The sequence below is a fragment of the Halictus rubicundus genome, chromosome 9, assembly GCF_050948215.1.
Source record: "Halictus rubicundus isolate RS-2024b chromosome 9, iyHalRubi1_principal, whole genome shotgun sequence".
Lineage (NCBI taxonomy): Eukaryota > Metazoa > Arthropoda > Insecta > Hymenoptera > Halictidae > Halictus > Halictus rubicundus.
The window spans coordinates 2749173-2770948 of record NC_135157.1 but is presented as its reverse complement, the minus strand read 5'-3'; the positions used below and the strand labels follow the sequence as shown (position 1 = coordinate 2770948).

Sequence of the window (21776 nt, the reverse complement as noted above, 5' to 3'; positions counted from 1 at the left end):
ATGTGGGAACGTTCAATTATTAGATTAGGATATTGGGCAATAATTAAGGGTTGTAGATTACGCGAGTTAACAAACAAGACAAATATATTCTGATTTAAGATAATTACAAATGTTGTTGTTTGTGTCGCGAGTGAATGTACAATTTGAGAATTTGTTACCTATGATGCACGGTGTTGACGCACTGGCAATGCGGGGTTAGATAGCGATTGCTGAATGCCAAATAGAATATATACCGAACTAACGGAATCTATAAGGTTACGAATTGATTCGAAAGGGACTTTAACCCGATCTCACTAGACTTGACGCGACGTGACTGCACGAGTACTGAACCGCGTCTGAATCTCGACTGAATCGCTTCTCAACTGAACCAAAGAGGATGAAAACGAATGGGTTTATATACCTTGAAAATGAAAGGGGTACTCTGTTTAAGATTTGACGTCGCGTGGGGTCACAGTCACATTTTTTGTCACTTCTAATGAAAAGCAGGCCTCAGTTAGATTTTCGTTGAAAGGGATTAATGAAGGTTATCCGGGCTATTTCCTATCAGAATATTGATTAACGGATGCCAGAAGAGAGTGTCTAGAGATTTTGATATAAAGAAGGCATACAGTATCTTTCGTTAATAAAAGGGGCCTGTTCTGACGCTCTTCGTTCTCAGAAAAGAGATTAGAAATTCTAATCGAAAGGAACGTGGGGAACGTCTCCATACGTAACATCTCCCCCCTTAAATGAAACATCGCGGTTCGCGTGATGCTTTCGCTCTGAGAAAGAAAAGCGTCCTGAGAACTATGATAACAAAATGTCGGGTGTAGTGTAGTGTTGTGTGATGTTTAGTGTACTTATATTTATATGTCGTCTTCTAATGTTGTAGGTGTCGCTCAGGGTTGATTGTGGTTTCGATTGCGTAGCCCATTTGAAGCCAGAGTTCCGCAACGTCCAGTGGGGGTTGATCCGGTAGTCGGTCCAACAGGAGGTGGCCCTCGGCATGGCCATTACTGGCGGTGGTCACTCCGCTAGCGTATCCTCTTCGGTCCTTCATTACCAGCCCGGAGATGATGTTTATTCGGCGGATGGCTCTGTTGTTACGGGGGCGGACGCCCCTCAGCACCATTTTCACTGCCTGTCAGGGCAAGGTCCGGAAACGTGGCGGGAAAATCCAGATTTTGGTGATCTCCCGAACTGTGATGGTACCACGGTCGCCCAAAAAGATTGACACGGCTTGGAAAGTTGGGCTGTTTGTTTTCACGAAGGAATTATGCACGCGTTTGTGTTGATAGAGTTTATTTCAAACTTAACAAATGCCCTGTCACCGGCCGAACTAACTTTGGGTGACTAGTTTGTTGGATACAATGAATTGTAGCGGTGGTACGGTATGGCGCGATTACTGACTCGAATACTTGTGGTCTGATTCTGATGCCGACTTTGCTGATTCTGCCGCTCTGCTCCGAGGCCCGCTTACTCGTCACCTCGGTGGTGACGCGATTTTTTGGCCATGGGCCCGTTTTCGGGGGAAGAATCATCCCCATTCGTTGATTTGACTTGAGGGCGGAGGATCTTCTGAAACAGCCCTCACCGGTGGAGGAGGAAGTCCCCACCTCAAGTCAATAAGGGAGAGTTCCCAAAATGCGCGATTTATGGGACCCCGGAGCAGCGCGACGAAGGCCTAAGTGGCCCATGTACGGCGTGCTAGCCAAGTGGCTAGCAGCTAATTTATTGCCCCTTGGCCGAGGTCCGGTGACGAAGACCAAGGGCTGGAAAAAATGTGCGTTTACTGTCGCTGGTTTTCGTCCGTTTGACGAAAACCAGAGACACGGTTATTGGGGTTGTAGCGCAACCCGAGCGTGCCTCGCGTCGTGCGGAAGAGGATTTACGACCCCTTGTCCGCCGCGTGTAGTGGGCCATAAGGCCCGCTGTGTCCGAATCCGGGACCCTCAAGTACCTCGCGGACGGTACACGGAGTGATGGTCGTACGGATTGACTTATGGCCACTTTTCCAATGCCATCAGCTCGAATCCTCAAGCGCCTCGCGTGCGGCAATTCAAGGATTAGCATTCTTCGTGATTAGTCGAAGGACGGACAAAAATCGGAAAAGGGCTTTTGGTCACGCATGTGTTTTTTTTTGGGGCAAAAGAGCATGCTCCGTGCAGCTGTAACATCCTCGCTTGCGTTACGGCCGGAAATGCGAGGACTCACGGTACTTTTGTCTGCGAGGGATCGAACACAGCTCGTTCGTCGAACTCCCTCACTTCGCCCCTGAGCCAGACAGGACCATCCCGCACGGCAACGACGAGACCCGGCTTGATCGCTGCCAGCATCGGTATGCATAGGTGGTGTCGTTCTGCCATGTGGTTGGCAAAGGCCCTGAAGAAGTCCATCACTTCCTCTGGGTGTTCCTCCGCTGTGATCCAGACGGTTGTCTGGTCTTCGACCTCACGGATGGTGCAGCGGAAAGAAGCTTCCACCTTACGGGAACCGATGAGTTTTAGGCTGCTCCTTTTTTCCGGCATGGTTCTCCCGGGGTCCAGTCTCGGATACTTCGGTCGGTGACTTCGAATAGTTCGATGCTGTGGTACGGTCGCTTCCGTTGGTCGGTTTGGGTGTGGGCTGTGGTTTTCTTAGCTTTCCTTGTTGACGTGCTCCGACCCTTCACGATTCTGCCTCCCTTTGCAGGTTGGTAAGGTCGAGCAGTGAGGATTTTTCCCGTTCTATTGGGTTTGTTCCACCGCCCGCTTTGTCCCGTCTGAATCGCGATACTAACTCGTCCTTCAGATGGTTCCGTTTGCGTCGATGCGTTCTGACTCATTGATGCTGAGACTATGTGCTGCTAGGGATCGGTGTCCTGCTTATATATGTAGGATCTCGGGAAAAATGAGGGCACCGCCGCCGGGAATCGAACCCGCGACCTCACTGGTGGTAGCCGATCGACTAACGCGCTCACCCACGGAACCCTCCCGTTCTTCCCGATCTCCTACATACTTTTGGTCTGGGGGTCCTGATCCCACATATAGGGCTGGAGCTCTTATCTCTCTTGTCTTTGGGTGACACCGAAGGGTGGGTGTAGATCCTGCTCCTTAGAAGATCGACGCGGAGGGTTTGATATCTGCATGTGGGGCCTGTATCTGTTTCTCCGATAACTCTATCTTGTTTATTTCTTCTTGCTCTTGATCCCTATTAGGTTGTTTCTGAAATATTCGGAATTTGATGACGATTATGGCAGCAGAGAGTACGAATGCCATTATCACTGCAATGGTGGAAAAGGTTGAAAATTGTTGATGTTTGGTTACTTCCTGTTGTGTTGTAATTGTTTTCACCTCTTGTTCTATTGCACTGAGGGATATAGCCGCTGGAAGTTGCTCCCAATGGCTACTGGAGGGTTCTTCGTTTGACATGTTCGATTCAATTACTCTGATATGAGGTTCAGTTATTTCTGGCAGTAAAGATGACAAGTTGTAAGATATTGTCGGGTAATATATTATGTTTCCTGTGGTCTCGACGATGTCCAATGATTTGAGCTGCATGGAGTTTATGGTCGTCTGACAGCCTGCTTCCAATTAAAAAATTCCTGTCTTTTGAAATGTCTTTACGGTTGCCTTTTTCCCTTTGCAGTAAATTTGGGCTTTCTTTTCTTCTGGCATAAAGTACAACCATGTGGCCGGTGTGTTTAGAGCTCGCCAGTGGGACTGCAGGTAAGCAGTCACCTTGATGTTGCAGGTACTCCAGTCTATTGTGGAGGTAGGGTGTTCAACAGTAGGGTGGTTTCGCAGGTTGCATGTTGATTTGTTTGATATATGGGTAGGGTTGATGGTCCCAATAATTGTCTATGGTGGGAACGGCAACTCTTTAGGTAATCTTCGGTTGGTAGGAAATACTGTTGTTCGTCGGATGATACTGCAATGTACGTAAATCGTGGTTTTATGTACGACATCACCATCTTGGGTCCCAACGGTTGCATGGATGGACAGGGGTATATCTTGTAGAAATTGAATATTTGGTGGTCTATGAATAATGGCACGGTGAGTTCGAAGACTATCCTGCCTTTTGTAAAGACTATGTTTAGCTTGGTAATTCTTTCAAGCTGTTCCGTCAGCAATTCCTCGGGCGAGAAAGGAAACTCGTGCGACGAGGTTTGTTTGATTTTCAAAGCGGAATTTAGCAACTGTTGGGGTGAGAAGATTGCTGGATGTAAAATCCCCTGTTTCGCCAATAATATTGCACCTATTAACAGTAGCAAGTTGGTGCTGTAGTCGTCTAAACCTCTTTCGATTTCGAATAAAGATTCCCTTATGACCCCCTCGAATCGCAACCTGTCTATTTCTGATTGTGTTTCATATAGTCGCTTGGATTGTTCGGAAACTATTTTCATAAGTTTCGACATTCCATTTGTTAAATTCAATAATCTTGTATGCACCGTGGAGAACTCTCCCTTTATAATATGGGTTTGCCTTGCTATTATCTCCGTGATTTCATGTTCGTTTTTGTATATTTTATTCAATTCGTGATTATAATAATCTGCGTCTTCCTGAGTCAAGGTTCCAAAGAGGATGTTGCTGACTGTTCCGATGAATCCAAATGGTGCATTACGTCGGGGTGATTTTGTGTTGAGGTATGGGTGGTCGCCCATTGCGGATTTTATCAAATTTCGATAATAACGAGTGTTTTCTTCTTTTTTTATCAATCGAGGTCCGAGGTCTTCGTTGAGACATTTAGTGGCTTCGTGCCTTTTGCAGAGCTGGTTGATTATGGAAATCAATTGGTGTACAGGTGGTGCGTGTTGTAGATATTTATTGACGTCGAGCGAAGTTACTAGGCGCCATTGTGTTTGATAGATCCGGATGTCCGACAATTTTTCAAAGAATAAGCCGGTGTCTTGTTGTAATATCTCTATTGTTGAGTCTTTACCTCCCAGGTGTTGACCCATTGTCAGTGGCAGCAGGAGTACGCAAAAGAGAATCATGGTCATTCCCGACTGTTGGTTCAAAATAAGCGTGTTTTAATTTGTTTTGATGTTTAGTTATTGTTTTGTTTGGTGTTTGTAATACAACATTATTTAAGTCCGTCACGTCTAATATTTTGTATTGTCCAATGTAATGGGGGTCGAATTTGCTAGTACGAGGTTCCAAGAGTACGTAAACGAAATCATCTACTTTAAATGTGGCAGGGTTTGCCTTGCAATCGTAGTAGCTTTTTGAGCGAGCTTTTGCTTTATTAAGATCGTTTGCAGCCAAATTACGTATTCGGACTATATTGGTTATTAACTCTGTTAAATAGTCTCCATATGTTTTCAAGTTCGTACCAGTTGGGAATGAGGTTGGTTCCCGAGCTTGTTTACCAAAAATTAATTCGTATGGTGTAAAATTGGTGGCTTCATGAACTGAGGTATTGTAAGAGAACATTTCAAAAGGAATTAGCAAATCCCAGTCCTCGTAATTATCCATGTAATGCTTGAGATATTTCGTGAGTACGATATGACTTCGTTCTAATGATCCATTAGTTTGCGGTCTGTATCCTGAAGTAGTAATCTGTTTGATTTTGAAAATTTCAGATAAGTTTTTCATGAGGCTTCCGATAAAACTGGTTCCTTTGTCTATTAACATGGCTCGAGGTGTTCCATAAACTGCGATGAAATGCCTTGCGAAAGCATCGGCAATGGTAGTGGCTCGGATGTTGGGTATTGCTACTGCAATACAATATTTGGTTAAATTATCCTGCATGGTAAGAATGTATCGATTGCCTCCTGGTGTAACTGGTGTGGACGGTGAGTACTGTCGGGATAGGTTACGGGTAATCAGCATGTACAGCTCGTGGTTGGACTAGAGTTTTATTGTGCGAGGGACGATACACCCGCGTAGCCCGCGTGTCCGCTCTCGACGAATTCTCTTACAGAACTAAACTTACGAACTAACCATTCTCTCGCTAACGCATCCTCACAACAATCCCTCTTTCTTCATTCTCACGGTCTGCATTCGCTCTTAACTAAACTAAACACACTCACCCTACGCGACACTCGACCCAGTCATCTAAACATCCACTCGACGCTATCGCGCAGCACGCAACCCGATATTCATTCGTACAAACATACTTTCTTAAAACTAAACACATGGCGGAGACGTGGCGCCAGCTTGTCGCCGCCACACTGGTAATGGTCCAACGGTATCCAGGGAAATTTTATCAAATGCGTCCAAAGGTGTGTCGGTGATCAGCATAGGCTGACGAGTTTTTACACGAACTAGTTTCTGTTCCTGACAACTTTTGCATTTTCGGCTGTAATCTTGAATTTTATTACGCATGTGTGGCCAATGAAATCTTGCTCGAATACGGTTGTAGGTTTTTGTGACTCCTTTATGTCCTCCGATTAAACTATCGTGCGCTTCGTGAATAATCTCTTGTCTATTTTCCAAAGAAGGAGTGGTGATAATGCAATTGCATATTGTGATTTGAGGATTTTTTTCTGTGAAGGTCTCTTCTAATGTCTTGAAAAATTCGTTGAGTGGCAATTTATGCAAATCTCCGGTGGCTGATATTCGAAAAGACTCGATTCCGTTTTGTTTTAAAGCTGGTTGGAGAGTTTTCAATCCGTTGACTATATCCATTCTATTTGGTTTATCGTAAAAGTTGTCGGAAATTATTATGCTGAAGGTTTTAAATAATCCGTTGTTTGAAATTACAACTTGTCCCTTCCTTGGTCCTGCAGCTAGAAATTCCTGTTTGTTTATTAATTCAGTGTCCAAAAGTAGTTTTCCGACAGGGGTTATTAAATTGCAGTCGGCTGTTATAAAGTGCACGTAATTGTCTTCCTTTGCTGTGAGGGTGTTTGGAGAAACGATGATCTTTTGTTTCGGTTCTGGCGGCGCTTCCAGGTCAGTTTCGGTAGAAGAACTGTCGGTAGCGGTGTCGAAGAATGGATAAGGGTCTGCTGTACGGTCAGGTAGCTGCCTTGCACTTGTTTCGCTTGTGGGTAGCTGAATTATGGTGGGTTGTAAAATTCCACCTGTGCTGTATGATGGTTCCTGCGGTATGTTAGGTAGATCCATTTGCGAATTGTTTAGCAAATGAAATTAAATCGCCAGATAAGCTTTGGTTCTTATCTGGAGAAAAAATTTCTGTGGAATTTGCTGCTGGTTGAAAATGATGTGTGGTGTGCTGGTCTTCATCCGGCATCGTCACCTCTCGAGATAAGGTCGGAAGAGATCGGTTTTTATTCACAATGGGAGAGTGTCGCACTTTTCCAAGAGCGGGCTCTTCTCTTTCATCTGAACTGCTTGTTTCCTGATATCTCGGTCGTTTTTCTCGGTTTCGACGTAATTGCCTGATGCGTTGTCCTATTGAATCCGGTCTGTCTTCATGTGTCTTCGGTAGTTGAGTCTTGAAATCGGGATCCCGAAGTTCACGTGGAATAAGTGGTAAACAAGAAATGGTAGGGTTGCGTGAAAGAGCATCTGCGTTCTTATTCGTTTTTCCGGATTTATGGATAACCTGATAATCGTACTCCAGAAGTCTCAATTTCCACTTCATGAGTCTTGATGTCGGATCTTTTACAGAATGTAGCCAAACTAGAGGTCTGTGATCTGTCACAAGAGTGAATTTGGTTCCGTAAACATACGGTCTGAAATATTGAACGGCGTCAACCATGGCCAAACATTCCTTTTCTGTCGCTGAGTAATTTTTCTCTGCTTTATTGAGGCTGCGCGATGCGTAAGCAATCGGCAGATCATTGCCAATTTCGCCTTGACTAAGCACGGCTCCAATGGCATGTTCTGATGCGTCCGTTGTAACGATGAATGGTTTGCTGAAGTCGGGGTATTGTAAAATAGGTTCCTGACATAGTTCTTCGCGTAATTGTTTGAAACTGTTTTCCTGTTCCTCAGTCCATTTGAATTTTATTCCTTTTCCCAAGAGGCTAATCAACGGTTTTGCTTTAGTGGTGAAATCCGATATGAATCGTATGTAGTATCCTACTAATCCCAAAAATTGGTGTATATTCTTCTGATTGGTGGGTGTTGGAAAATCCTTGACGGCTTTTAATTTTCTGGGGTCAGGTTTCACTCCTTGTCTTGAAATAATGTGCCCAAGGTAAGTAACTTCTTTCCGTAAAAATTCACATTTATTGGTCTGAAGGGTTAAGTCATGTTCTCGTAAGCGATTGAATAATTTCCGGACTTTAACGTTGTGTTCATGTAGTGATGATGCGTAAACCACGATGTCATCCAGGTAAACGAACACGTCCGTTCCCTGAAGTCCAGTTAGTACTTGGTCCATGAGGCGTTGGAAGGTGGGTGGTGCATTTTTTAAACCAAACGGCATTCGTGAAAATTCATAATGTCCATTAGGCGTGATAAAGGCTGTTTTCTGCCTATCTTTCGGGTCCATCTCTATTTGGTGAAAACCATTTGCGAGATCGAAAACGGAGAAGTACTTAGCTCCACCGAGACGATCTAATATTTCTGTAATTTGTGGTAGCGGGTATTTCAGAAATTGTTTTATCATTAAGCGCACGGAAGTCTATGACCATACGCCAGCGTTTGTTTCCCTGTGCATCCGGTTTCTTAGGTACAATCCACAAAGGTGAATTATATGGTGATTTTGACGGAGTTATTATTCCTTCGGATAGTATTGCATCTATCTGCTTTTTTATTTCATGTTGATGTATCGGAGGATAGCGATATTGTCTTGTGTTTATTGGAATCTCATCGGTCGTGTGTATGGAGTGTTTGAAATCGGAGGCCTTCCCTAGCTTATCTCCGGGGAGATAAAATCGGTCGGGAAACTCCTTTATCAGAGCTGTGATGCTGCACAGTTCCTCTTTGTTCAAGTGTTTGAGATTTAACATTTGTGAGATTCCCTGTGTCCTATCTTCTCTATTATTGAAATTAGCGTGACCTTGCACCTCTGAGTAGATATCTTCGTCTGAAGTGCTTAAAATGTCATAGGGTTCCAAAATTTGTGGTTCTATTTCTACGTCCAGGTCTTCTTCGCTGGTGTTGGTTGCCATAACATGACACCTTCCTTGACTATTTATGACAGCTGCTTCTCCTATGTAGAATTGGTTGTGTGTTTTTAGACGGGGCAAGTAGCCTTCCTTGATCTTTGGATTAGCTATGTGAATAGCGATTTGTTGTGAGGTTCTTGTTGGAATGCGGTGTTTAGTTGTTGTTTCTGGTGCCTCTAAATAATTTGAGAATCGAATAGGCCTGATAGGTTTGTTCTTTAATACCAGTGTTCCGTGGTAATAGGAAATTTCAGCCTGTTCTTGTTTTAGGAATGAGCTTCCGATTAGTCCATCTGCTTCTATGGCAAGGTGTTTTACTACGTAAAATATTGCAGGGGCTTCATGGATATGAAGAATTGTCGTCCCTACGGTGAAAATCGGCGTTGTGGTGAGTCCAGTTATTTCGATTTCCTCTCGTGAAACCTCTGCTGTTCTTCCTAGAGCGTCGAGGACTACCAAATTTACGGACGCGCCACCGTCAATTAAAAATTCTCCCGTTCCTGATTCCAGTTCTGGGATCGTAATTTTGATCCGTGGTGCAGGTGCTTCCTTGATGAGGGTTTCTCTTCGAAGCGGACGGATCTTGAGCGATCTTCTTTCTTTTCGCTCATCGTGTCGCCTGTACGGTGAGCGCGATCGTAGTTTAAAAATTTCTTTGATTCCACGGATGAATCTCGCGAATCTCGTCGGAATCGCGGACTACGGGGACGATTCTTGCAGAATTTCCCGTCTTGCAGAATTTCCCAATAATACATGTTTGACATGCGATCTTTATCGGTACCCTTTAAGATCGTATACCGTTTTTCTCCGTCATTTCCCATTGATGACTCGGTGCGTTTAGAGGGGGAATGTGAGGGGCTCCTGTGACGCAAGGTCCAGGCAGAAGCGCGTTCTTCTCTTTCCTCCTCAAAACCAGAGGGTCTCGTGCGTCGATCTCTGTGTCGATCATATCTGCTCGGAGATAGAGGATACGACACTTCACGCTCGCGATAACGAGGATCTTGGTCGAAAGAATCTCGGCGGGACCACCTTGATGGTGATTCATTCCGAGGCGATTGTCTTCGATTTCTTAATCTTTTATCTATTTGTAGCACGGCGTCGTAAGCTTCCTCCAGATTTTCTGTATCTTTTAGGAGAGCCGACACCTTCCAGGCAATACGATCCGGTAATCCATCGATGAAGTTTTCCAGAACATCCTTCTCCATCTCCTTGATGAATTCTTCAGCGTGGACCTCGTATTTTTCCTTAATGGCTCCGCGCGTACAATAGACTAGGTGGCTTGTCCTATCGATGTATTGTCGTAGGCTCTCACCTTCGCGGATACATAACTTCGCGATTTCCACTTGGAAATATGACAAACTTTTGCCGGGCGCGAATCTTTTCTTTAAGTGCTGAATTAATGCTTTTACGGTCGTAAACTTGTGCTCTAATGTGCTTCTACGTGCTGGCCCGACGAGTTTAGTAAGAACAATTGAGGCGTCCGAAGTGTCGTCAGTCCGCCTGTCGGACTTCGCGGGGTCGTAAATCCCGCTTCGCTTGCTCGCGGACGATATTCGGGCCTTGACGGAGTTACGGGGTAACTACGTCTATTTGAAATGAAACTCGACGTTTTGGACAACACTTCCATATATTTAAAACTTAACATTCACACGTCAGTTGGCGAGGTATAACGCGTACAACGAGTTTCTCGACGCGATCGATTTGTGTTCCTGTTTCGAGGTATCTTAGCTTTCTGCGGTTCGGTGTCGTGTCGTCTATAATGTCAACTCGGGCTCTTCTTCCATTGGTTAATGGGTGGTGCATTTGGTCGTCAGAGTGGGGATGCGATTTGGTGGAATTGTGTATAGATTATCTGAATGGATTAGGTGTGAAAGATATGGGAAAGAGGTCTGGAAAGTGAACTGTTTGTATATTGCCCTTTCAATGGGCTCGCTCACGGAGGTCTCGCAGTGGTGTCCGATGACACTCCAAATCCTGGGACCGTCGCGTCGCCTGAAGTGTTCTGGCTATTGCAGCCGACCGTGTTTATCGTAACTCACGTTCGGTCTGTGTGGGACCGAACAACAATTGCTAGATATTCGGTTTCCGTACCCTCAGGAATCAACGTTAACCCGTCCTCTATAGTCTGCGCGAAACGAGACAAGGGTGGGTCTTCCCCATTAAAAGTCGTAATTGTCGAAGTAACGTTTTGTAAACATGTGCTTTGCGTCAACAGCGACATAGAATCTGCAAGTGATACCGTCAAGTTCATTATGTCAGTAGTATTTGCTGTTGTTACGTTTTAATTCTGGAGTTTCGGGGTTTATTTCGCAGGGAGAAGGAGGTGAGCTTATAGGGGAAAAAAAAGGAAAGAAAACTGTTAGTTGATAAATAAAATATGTATATTAAGAAGAAGAAACTGTTTTATATATACAAATGTGTGTGTAGTGTGTGCGTGAATGTTCGTGTTTATAAAAAAGTGTTAATGTGTATGTGTGCTTAAATAATAGGTGATATTAATGTAGGTAAGGTATTATCGCTTATTATAAAATTTATTACGCGTGGATCATAGGCTAGATGCACGTCGGTGGGGGGAGAAGCTAGGACACGGGACGGCGTGGGGATCAGCTTCCATGGTATAGGCTCCGAAAATGTTATTGGGATTAATTTCCATGCGGGCCGGAAATAATCATCAAAGTTTTCTGGGGGTTCTACGTGTTGATATAATGCCTTTGTTAGTTTTTTTAACTGGTGTTTCCTTCCTCCCCGCTTAGTCTTACGCGACTTACACATCTAAAAAAAGGACTTTATTAGTTATATGGAGTATTGCGGGAATTATAGGTAGTTAGCCAGGAGGTGCTGGCGAAGACCGCACCTTCTGGTGGATTTTGGAAGGTGCTGGCAAGGACCGCACCTTCGAAGGGTCTGGAGGAATCTGCGCGCGAGTGGCTCTTTGCCACTCGTATTTATACGGCCGTTTCCTCCATATTTGTATCTATTTTGGATTTTTCTAGGAAATCTTCTTACTTAGTTTTGTTTTCGATTGTGTTTATGTTTGTATGGTGGCGAGCTCCTTCGCAGGTGGCCACCTCGCGACGAGTACGTTCTGTGGTGGGGGCAGCTCCCGCTAAACGCGTTAAGCGTGAGCCGGGAGCGTCGCGTTCCCTTGCATGGGAACGTGACACTGTTCCGTTCAGCATTTTTTAAAAACGTAACTGGCGAAAACTAGTATATAATTTTTTAATAAAAAGAGTAACTAGCGAAAACTAGTATATTGCTTACAATATTAAGACGTGACTAGCGAAAACTAGTATATTGTCGATACTCAGTTACGAGTAATTTAACTTGTTAAAAACCCAAAATTAAAGCGATCCTAAAATGATTGAATGTATCCCACCGCTGTCACCAGTTTTGTTACGAGCCAGGGCTGCGAGCAACGCGAGAGGCCGACGAGGGGGTTATTACTTCTTGAATATGGTTTCTATTATTAGTTAATATTAAAATCTTTGTTGATTTGAATTTAAGATTAGTAAGCCTCGTAACTTATATGTATATATCTTAATTGATACAATCCGAGCGGTAAGATTGTATCATGTGGGAACGTTCAATTATTAGATTAGGACATTAGGTAATAATTAAGGGTTGTAGATTACGCGAGTTAACAAACAAGACAATTTATTCTGAATTGGAATAGTTACAAGTGTAATTGTCTGTGTCGCGAGTGAATGTGGTAAGTGTACAATTAGAGAAATTGTTACCTAGTGATGCACGGTGTTGACGCACTGGCAATGCGGGGTCGGAGAGCGATTGTTGAAAGCCAAATAGAATATACACGAACTAACGGATTCTATAAGGTTACGTTTGATTCGAAAGGGACTTTTACCCGATCTCACTATAACTGACTCTTACGCGTGTAACGCGACGTGACTGCACGATTACTATACCGCGACCGAATCACTTCTGAATCTCTACTGAACCGCTTCTCGACTGAACCGAAGAGGATGAAAATGAATGGGTTTATATACCCTAAACAATGAGAGGGAAATGTGTCTGTTTTATTCTACGGTCGCATACTCGTATTTGTCGTTTCTAGTGAGTTTAAGGATTGTATCTGGATCTTTTGTTTAAAGGGGTAAAATGAAGGGTTATCCAGGATGTTTCCTATCAAAGACTATCTTGACAAAACATTCCAGAAGGGGATGTTTTGAAGATTTCCATATTAAGAAATCGTACGGTGCTGTTACTGAATCATGCTTCGTGCCAGCTGCGTCCAGCCGGAGTACAATCATTAAACAAGGGGCCTGTTGGGACGCTTTTCGTTCTCAGAAAAGAGATTAGAACTTCTAATCGAAATGAACGCGGAGAAAACTTCTCCATACCTAACAACGTCAACCGTAAATATACCAAAGCCCAAATTCGTTCGCGTCGCAATGATTTTTCAGTATCATTAACATTGTTACTTCTTGATGACATAGCACAGCAGCTGCCGACAGAAATCATCAAGAAAAAGAAGTTACACATTCCTAAAAATCTTTAGTTAGATGACCCAATGTTCCATTAAAGGGGCGATATAAATGGACTATTGGGGGCACAATTATTCTGGGAACTATTATATGTCGGTCAAATTTCGCTACCATCAAAGTCAGTCAAACTACAAAAAACACAATTAGGATGGATTGTCACAGGGGAAATCATAGGGAATAAATTCCCTCAGTCAGTAATATGTAACATTACAACCGATTCGTTAACGCTAGAAGTATGCAAATTTTGGGAGTTAGAAGAATGTAATTTGCAATGACATTTATCACAAGGGAAACAAGCATGCGAAGCACATTACATTCATTCAATTAATCGAAATTCAAAGACAGGAAGATACAGTGTCAGTCTTCCATTTAAACAAACAGCAAGGCCATTAGGAGATTCGTATCCAATGGCAATAAAGCGCTTCTTAGCATTAGAAAGATCTTTAAATAAGAATCCTGAGACAAAGCAACAATACCTTCAATTAGACGAATATAAAGAGTTAGGTCAAATAACAGAATTACCTTCTCGGTCATGTGAAGGATATTTCTTGCTTCATCATGCCGTAATAAAGGCCGACAGCTTAACAACAATGATTAGAGTCGTTTTCGATGCATCCAAGATGATTTATATTCTATAGTTTGCAGATTTATACTGCATAAATATGTATTAACAGCGGACATCGCCAAGATGTACCGTCAGATTTAGTTAGACGAAAATGACAGGAAATACCATCAAATTGTGTGGCGCAGTCAATCGGATCAACCTATCAAAACTTTCCAATTAAATACGGTGACATATGGTACAGCTTGTGCACCATACTTACTTACCCGTACTTTAATGCAATTAGCAATAGATGAGGGTGAATCATATCCAAAAGGCGCACGAGTTCTCAAAGAAGATTTTTACGTTGATGGTATGTTGACTGGTGCAGATGACCTTACTGAAGTGGCAATTCTTAGAGACGAACTCATTACTTTGACAGCTAAAGGGGAATTTCAATTAAGACAATGGGCATCGAATGAGCCACAGTTATTAGAGACATTAAAAACCAAAGCAGACAAACACATGGTTTTTAATTTTGCTGATGAGAAAAAACTCTAGGTTTAGTTTGGACTCCAAAGGGTGACAGCATCACATATATTATTAAAAATGTCTCTGCATTAGTTAAAGTCACTAAAAGTCAGACCTTATCACAGATAGCACAGCTATTCGATCCATTGGGTTTGTTAGGTCCAGTTATTGTTAAAGCAAAGATAATAATGCAATCGTTATGGAGAATCAAGTTCGATTGGGATGAAACAGTGCCGCTTCATATATACACAGCGTGGAATATATTTCACACGCAATTTTATACACATTCAGCAAATTAATATACCGCGAAATATAGTTGCAAATAAGTGAAGTCGCTTACAATGCGTGTTTGTATGTACAGAGCACAAACATTACACGCATTTAGTTTGCTCTAAAACAAGGGTTGCTCCTTTAAAGAGCCAATAATTACCGCGCTTAGAACTTTGTGCAGCAGTTCTTCTTAATTCGATTGTATGATGCAACCATGAAAGCGCTGAAAATCTCGTTTGACAAAGTCACATTCTGGACAGATTCCATGATAACTTTACACTGGATCAATACACAACCTCATAAGTTGAAACAATCCATTGCAAATCGAGTTAGTGAAATTCAGCAATCTAGTAGTTTTGAACAATGGAACCATATTAGTTCCAAGGATAATGTAGCAGATAAGTTGTCAAGGGGCATGAACCCTGTCGAATTTTTAAATTACATTGAATGGGAAAGTGGCCCGCAGTGGCTTTCATTGTCCGAGGAATTGTGGCCTGTACAGAAATAACAACACATAGACATACCAGAACAACGAAAGATGGTAGTATTGAATACAACTACAAAGGAATCGTTCATTTTTCATAAAATTTCATCATTTATGAAGTTAAAACGCGTGGTAGCCTACTGTTACAGGTTTTGTCATAAAGCATTGAAACGTCAATCATGTCATGGTCAATTAACAATTGATGAAATAAATCAAGCTCATGACTGTATTATTAAACTAATTCAAACGGAGGCATTTGGTAGCGACTTTAGAGAATTAACTTCACATGAAGCGTATACGGGAAAATTACAACCTTTAAGCTCTTTCATAGACTCAAACGGTTTAATACGAGTAGGTGGTCGATTAATAAATGCAGATCTAAACTACGATCAGAAACAGCAATTAATGTTACCAAGCAAACACGTGGTAACCAATATGATCATTCGTGAGTACCATTCAAGCAACATTAAATATTATACGGCAAAAATAGTGGCCAATACATGGAAAGTCACATATAAAATCAGTAATTCATAAGTGTGTTGTATGTCATCGAGCGAAACCAATGATTCCAACCTATCCAATGGATAACTTACCAACAGACCGTGTAACATTTAATAGACCTTTTCTTACAGCAGGCATAGATTATTGTGGTCCCTTCTTTAAAAAAGAGAGAAGGTTAAGAAACACGAAGAAAATAAACTTTTAGCTTGTAAGTGATTTATCGACAGACGCATTTTTAGCAGCATTACGCAGATTCTTTGCAAGAATAGGAAAATGCACAGATATTTATTCTGACAATGGAACGAACTTTGTAGGTGCGAACCGCGAAATGCAAGATATTTATCAATTAGTATCGTCAGGAACACACAACAGTGTCGTGTAATACTATTTAACAAACTTAAGTATACAGTGGCATTTCATTCCACCACGATCACCTCACTTTGGAGGATTATGGGAAGCCGCGGTTAAATCGGTTAATATGGTTAAAGTACTCAAAAATACGACTTTAATGTACGAAGCCTTTAACACTTGTTTAACTGAAATAGAAGCTATTTTAAATTCCAGGCCTATTACACCTTTATCCTCCGATCCTTCCGATATTACCGCTCTTACGCCAGGTCATTTCCTAATTGGTGATTTAATAGTCAGTATACCTGAGCGTGACTTTATCCAGACCAACACAGGTAGGTTGTCACAATGGCAACACACACAACAGATCCGCCAACATTTTTGGGAACGTTGGCTCAAGGAGTTCCTGCACGAACTGACCGTACGACACAGATGGCACGAGAACCCCAGCCATGGAGTTCGTGAAGGTATTTACAATGGTGATTTTAAAGGTAGACAATTTACCGCCATTGTGTTGGACTTTGGGTCGTGTTACAAACATTCATCCCGGTGATGGCGGAGTGATTCGAGTGGTTACGGTTAAAACAGTTCACGGAACTTACAAACGTTGTGTTAAAAAACTATCACCGTTACCGATTTCGGATGAACCAGTTCAATTAATTCAAAACGTATAATTATTTCTTTCCTTTATACTGATTTACGTTATATTAGACATCTATGCTATTCATTAAGTCCATTAACATAGTTAAGAAGCGTTTACTAAAACATTCTAGACCATATATTATAATAATCGTTGCTCATTTTATATTATATCATATTAACATATTTATACATTGTTTTCGTAAACATAGAATGTTCATTCAGAAAAGTGCGTTATCACGATAAGCAGACAAGTATCTTTAAGTTCGTTTGTAAAGTGTTTGCATATTGTTGCAAGGGCAGTTTACATATAAGCGAATCATATTTCATCAGACCTAATCTTGTTGAAACTGACCGTTCAAGCGGGACGGCACGTTGAGACGCAACGCAATGCGAGACCCACGAAAGTGTCTCTTGAATTTGACACCGAGTTCCAATCACTTCGACCACCCGACTAGAGACAATAAATTAGCCTAAGAGTCGAAGGCTCTTGAGCCCGAAGCGACGGGACTCGTCCCATTTTTTCTGCGACTTTCCGGCGCCATAACACTAACAATTTAAGACAGCGTCTCGACCACTTCTAACGCTCACCCCCAATTTTCTCCCACTATTCTTCACCACCTCCACCACCAATTTCACGTCCCTTAAAAACCATCTTTGCGTGCGAGTCTTCAGTCTTCAGCTAATACTCATTTAAGCCACATCTTTGTACAGTCGTTATAATTAAACTACGAGTTATTGTTACTAACAAGTTGTCCAATTTCTTTACCGCTCAAAACACCTAACCCTCTAAAGAACTACCTAGCACGGTTTTAAGTAACCAAGCAGGAATGACAGATGTGAGAAAAGTCGAATTTACTGATCTTTTCCATCTACGCACGTACAAACTTACATATTTTCCTTTGGCCTCTTCAGCATTACATGCTGGTGAACGTATTTCGACGAGAAACACGATTGGAACTGACAATAATTAACGAGTCGTTCCTGTTTCTCTTTTCTGTTAATAGAGCCCCGGTTCAAGATTGTCGTTCTCATTCAACAAGTGCAGTGATTGGAAGGCGTTGCACGGAAGAAAGGGGACGAAACTCGGTAGAGGTGACCGAGCCTCAAAATCTAAGGACACTGGGAACGAGTTTCGATTTCCTTCAAGACGTTCGACTTCCATCGTAAACTTTCAATGTTGCTCGGCTGTTCGGGACCAGAGTTTCCCGAGCACTTCAGTTTGTCGGTTAACAAACTGATAACTGCGCTCAGACGGAAACCGGCATATCGAACTGCCTGATGAAACTTCGAGAGTGTATAAGGAACAAAGTTTCGCCGAGAACTTCGCGCCTTGGCTCCTATGATCCAGAAAAGTCTGCACACATTGTAAGCAGAACTTTATTGATTACGGGGGACGTAATCGCGGATATAGCTTTCATGTGGTTTTACCATGGAAACGACAGTGTCTTCTACATAGTCGAAACAAGTCTCTATTGGATTTTAGTTCTCCTATCAGGTTGATCTCATGACTTTATGTGGTGGTTCTTCCTTGCGGTATATTCGATACTTGTTTCGTCTTAAAAATATTATTCTCGGTTTATTATCTTGCCACTTTAGCTACCAGCAATTTTCTAATAGTTTTTTTTTTTTATTAATGGATGATCGATAGTTGAAATTTCGTAATGAAATGTTCACAAGAGGCAGCAATTTCGTTCATAATCCAGCAAATTATATGATGGATGAATATAGTATATGAACTTCTTTTGAAATTATTATTTAAAAGAAAATTATCGAGCTTCTTGTACACACCGCGCAAACATTAAAATAGGCCTTCTAAAGATTCTACTGTATCCAAAAGAATCGTAATAGTATTCTTATAATTAATAGTTTTAAAAGAAATTATTGGGTTATACTACTGAAGGCTATGTAGTTATTGGTTTATGAATGAAATTGCTATCAATACTGAAAAGTTTGTTAACCAAATTTTGCTCATTATAATCGATTTCACATTTGCAGAATTAATCGACGCAATTATCTGTTACACTCTTCGCTTCGAGCACTTAACTATTCGTTTCTATAGTGTCGCCCGAACGCTACACAAAGTTTCCAAGTAGAAAGTGCCAGATATGGTCAGCCAAGGTTCGTATCAACCTACAGCGGTGCGGATCGAATAATTTAGTACACTTTAGTATAACTTTCAAACTATAGGGAATATTGAAATTAAATTTTCACTGAAAAATAATTGCTTTCTAACTATATATAATGTATTACATTTTATGTTTATTTAGTGGCCCTTAGAAAGCAGTAAAAATTAAATGGTCAACAAGAAAGTTGACTTTTTGATAAAATGTCACGAAATTCTTCGATCCAGCAAGATCCTTCGGTTCCTTCGATACTTGCATATTGAGTACTTTTTTTATATATTGTGAATTTCTATATATTTTTATCTACATATATTAAATATATTTTTAAAACTTTATGCTATTAGATACGAATTATGTTCTTAGTTCCAATTCATTCCAACCGGTTTCTTTTTGTGGTGCTGCGATAAGTCTAATTTTGTAACTTTTAAGTCATTCCAAAATATTTCCATACGAATAATTAATGAAGCAACTGAATTAGTAAATAGTGTACGTAAAATTGTAATTTAAAAAATCAGTACTATCAAATAAAGAGAGCGTATTGAACACTTTGTACACTACAACTGAATATCTGGATACTCAGCAAAGTTAAACACACAATTAAATTACATTGTATTTCAATTACACAATTGAATTACTTTGTATTTCAATTTTATAGTAATTCAATTACGTCGTAACTGAATTATATAATTCAAAGCTTTCAATTAATTCAATTACGAATTATTTTAATCAGATGTGTAAATATAATACAATCTAATTAAAATACAGCTCTCCAAATTATAGCCCAGAACTTTGAAGAAGTGCAATATATTTTTATGTTTTTCTTTCTATTCCTCGTCCTCGTTCATAGTACGTAACGCTATTTTATGTAATTTAATTACAAAGTATTTTATAATTGTTCTCCAATTGCAATTGCGAATTACAGTGTAATTTAATTGAACGAAGATCTGAATTATTAATTACAATATGACTGAGTTACAATGTAATTCATTTACTTCGTAATTATAATTCATGCAGTAATTCAATTGTAATTCTGTACAACTCTGATACTCAATTTATTAATACCACTGAAATTAATGGAACACGAAGACTATAACGTAATGATTAATTTCTCAAAAGTATACAGGGTATTTCACCTAACTTGACCACCTTAAATATATCGCTTATTTTGTAGGATAGAAAAAATGTCAGGGGAAGAAAATATTCTGTTCGAAGGCGCCAATAGGGTGATGAGCCGAATTTTTTTCTCAAGGTTATTTTTTTTCGATATTTCAAGGTCATCGCATTTTTTTGTAAATGCGACTGCATATTTTCACTACAACAGTCTTATAGCTTATAAAAAAACGAATCCAACGAGGTGAAATGTGTTGACCTTCACGTGACCCTTAGCGAGGAAATTATTAAATGTTTGTCAGTAACTACAGTACGCGTTCGGGAACGGTAAATGAAGGAATTTCAATTTCATTGAAACAGTGTACCGTGTAATTGTCCCTGGTGCTTGTAAACAGACATTCGTATTCTCCTTTCATCGGTTGAAGTATGTTTACAAGAATTATTATCAAAGCGATAATCCTAGCAGAAGATTGTGTCCCACCGAGGTATTGTCCCATTCTTTATCGAAGGAACATTAAATTGTCGAACCTATGCAGATTTTTTAACAAATGAATTATCCATACTGCTAGAAAACGTTCCGTTACAATATCGGTCAAGGATGTGGTTTCAGCATGACGGCTGTCCAGCTCATAATGCACTCGTCGCACGCAATGTATTCGACAGAATCTTTCCCGATCGTTGGATAGGACGGGGTACACGAATTTGTTGGCTAGCTCGATCGCCGGATCTTACGCCACTAGATTTCTTTCTGTGGGGACACCTAAAAAGTAAAGTTTACAATGATGTTCCCACAACAGCAGAAAACATGCCACAAAGGGTTCTACATGAATGTAGATCAATTACTGTAGAACAACTTAAAAATGTACAGCAAGAATTTATTTACCGCCTCCAAAAATGTATCCAGGTTCGTGGTGCATATTTTGAACACCTTCTAAAATAAAGATTTAATTTAAGACTGTTTCAATGAAATTGAAATTCCTTCATTTACCGTCCCCGAACGCGTACTGAAGTGACTGACAAACATTTAAAGGTCACGTGAAGGTCAACATATTGCACCTCATTGGATTCCTTTTTTTGTAAGCTATAAGACTGTGTAGTGAAAATATGCAGCCGCATTTTAAAAAAATACGATGACCTTGAAATCTCGAAAAAAATTACCTTGTGAAAAAAATTCGGCCCATCACCGTATTGGCGCCTTCGAACAGAATATTTTCTCCCCCTGAATATATAATATATATGTATATATAATATAATATATTTAACACTAGAACTACCGACAGTTGAGACGTAGCTATCTCTACCAAAAACAATCAAAATGACTGGTCTTTAAAAAATACGTAATAGTAGAATATTTTTATATTTATTGATTTATTATTATCTTACAAAAGGAACTGCATGTTCTGAGATCATAAAAACTATATAATAACAACTACAATAATAACAATAATTACAATAATGAAGAATATTTAGTACCAAAATCTTTGGTAACAAGAATATTAAAATAAATTTCCATTGGTAAATATAAGAAGTATAATATAATAATATAATAATAATAATAAACGTAATAGAATAAATAAAATACAAATGTAACTTAAATTATTAGGTATAAAAGTTATCATTCGTCACAGTTCTTACAAACGTACAGTTTCTTCTGCGTGCATTTTCCGCGACAAGCTTGTAAAAAAATTGTCGGTTGTTATGGTCCTTCCCTTCATACTATACGGTTCAATAAGTTCAC

At 40.7% G+C, this 21776-nt stretch overlaps 1 protein-coding gene and 1 long non-coding RNA gene across 2 annotated transcripts in view; one reads left to right on the top strand and one right to left on the bottom strand.

The window, feature by feature from the left end:
- Positions 1–409: 409 nt before the first annotated feature.
- LOC143357172 (uncharacterized) overlaps positions 410–21776 on the top strand; it is a 52689-nt gene continuing 31322 nt past the window's right edge. Inside the window, exon 1 of the long non-coding RNA XR_013082781.1 lies at positions 410–523. This is a non-coding gene — a long non-coding RNA (uncharacterized LOC143357172). The remainder of the gene's footprint in view (positions 524–21776) is intronic.
- On the bottom strand, positions 7161–9800 carry LOC143357324 (uncharacterized). Its single transcript, XM_076793736.1, has 4 exons — positions 9785–9800; positions 8615–9438; positions 7307–7443; positions 7161–7164 (listed from the first exon to the last, which is right to left on the bottom strand). The coding sequence occupies exons 1-4, from the start codon at positions 9798–9800 to the stop codon at positions 7161–7163; spliced, it is 981 nt and encodes a 326-aa protein (XP_076649851.1).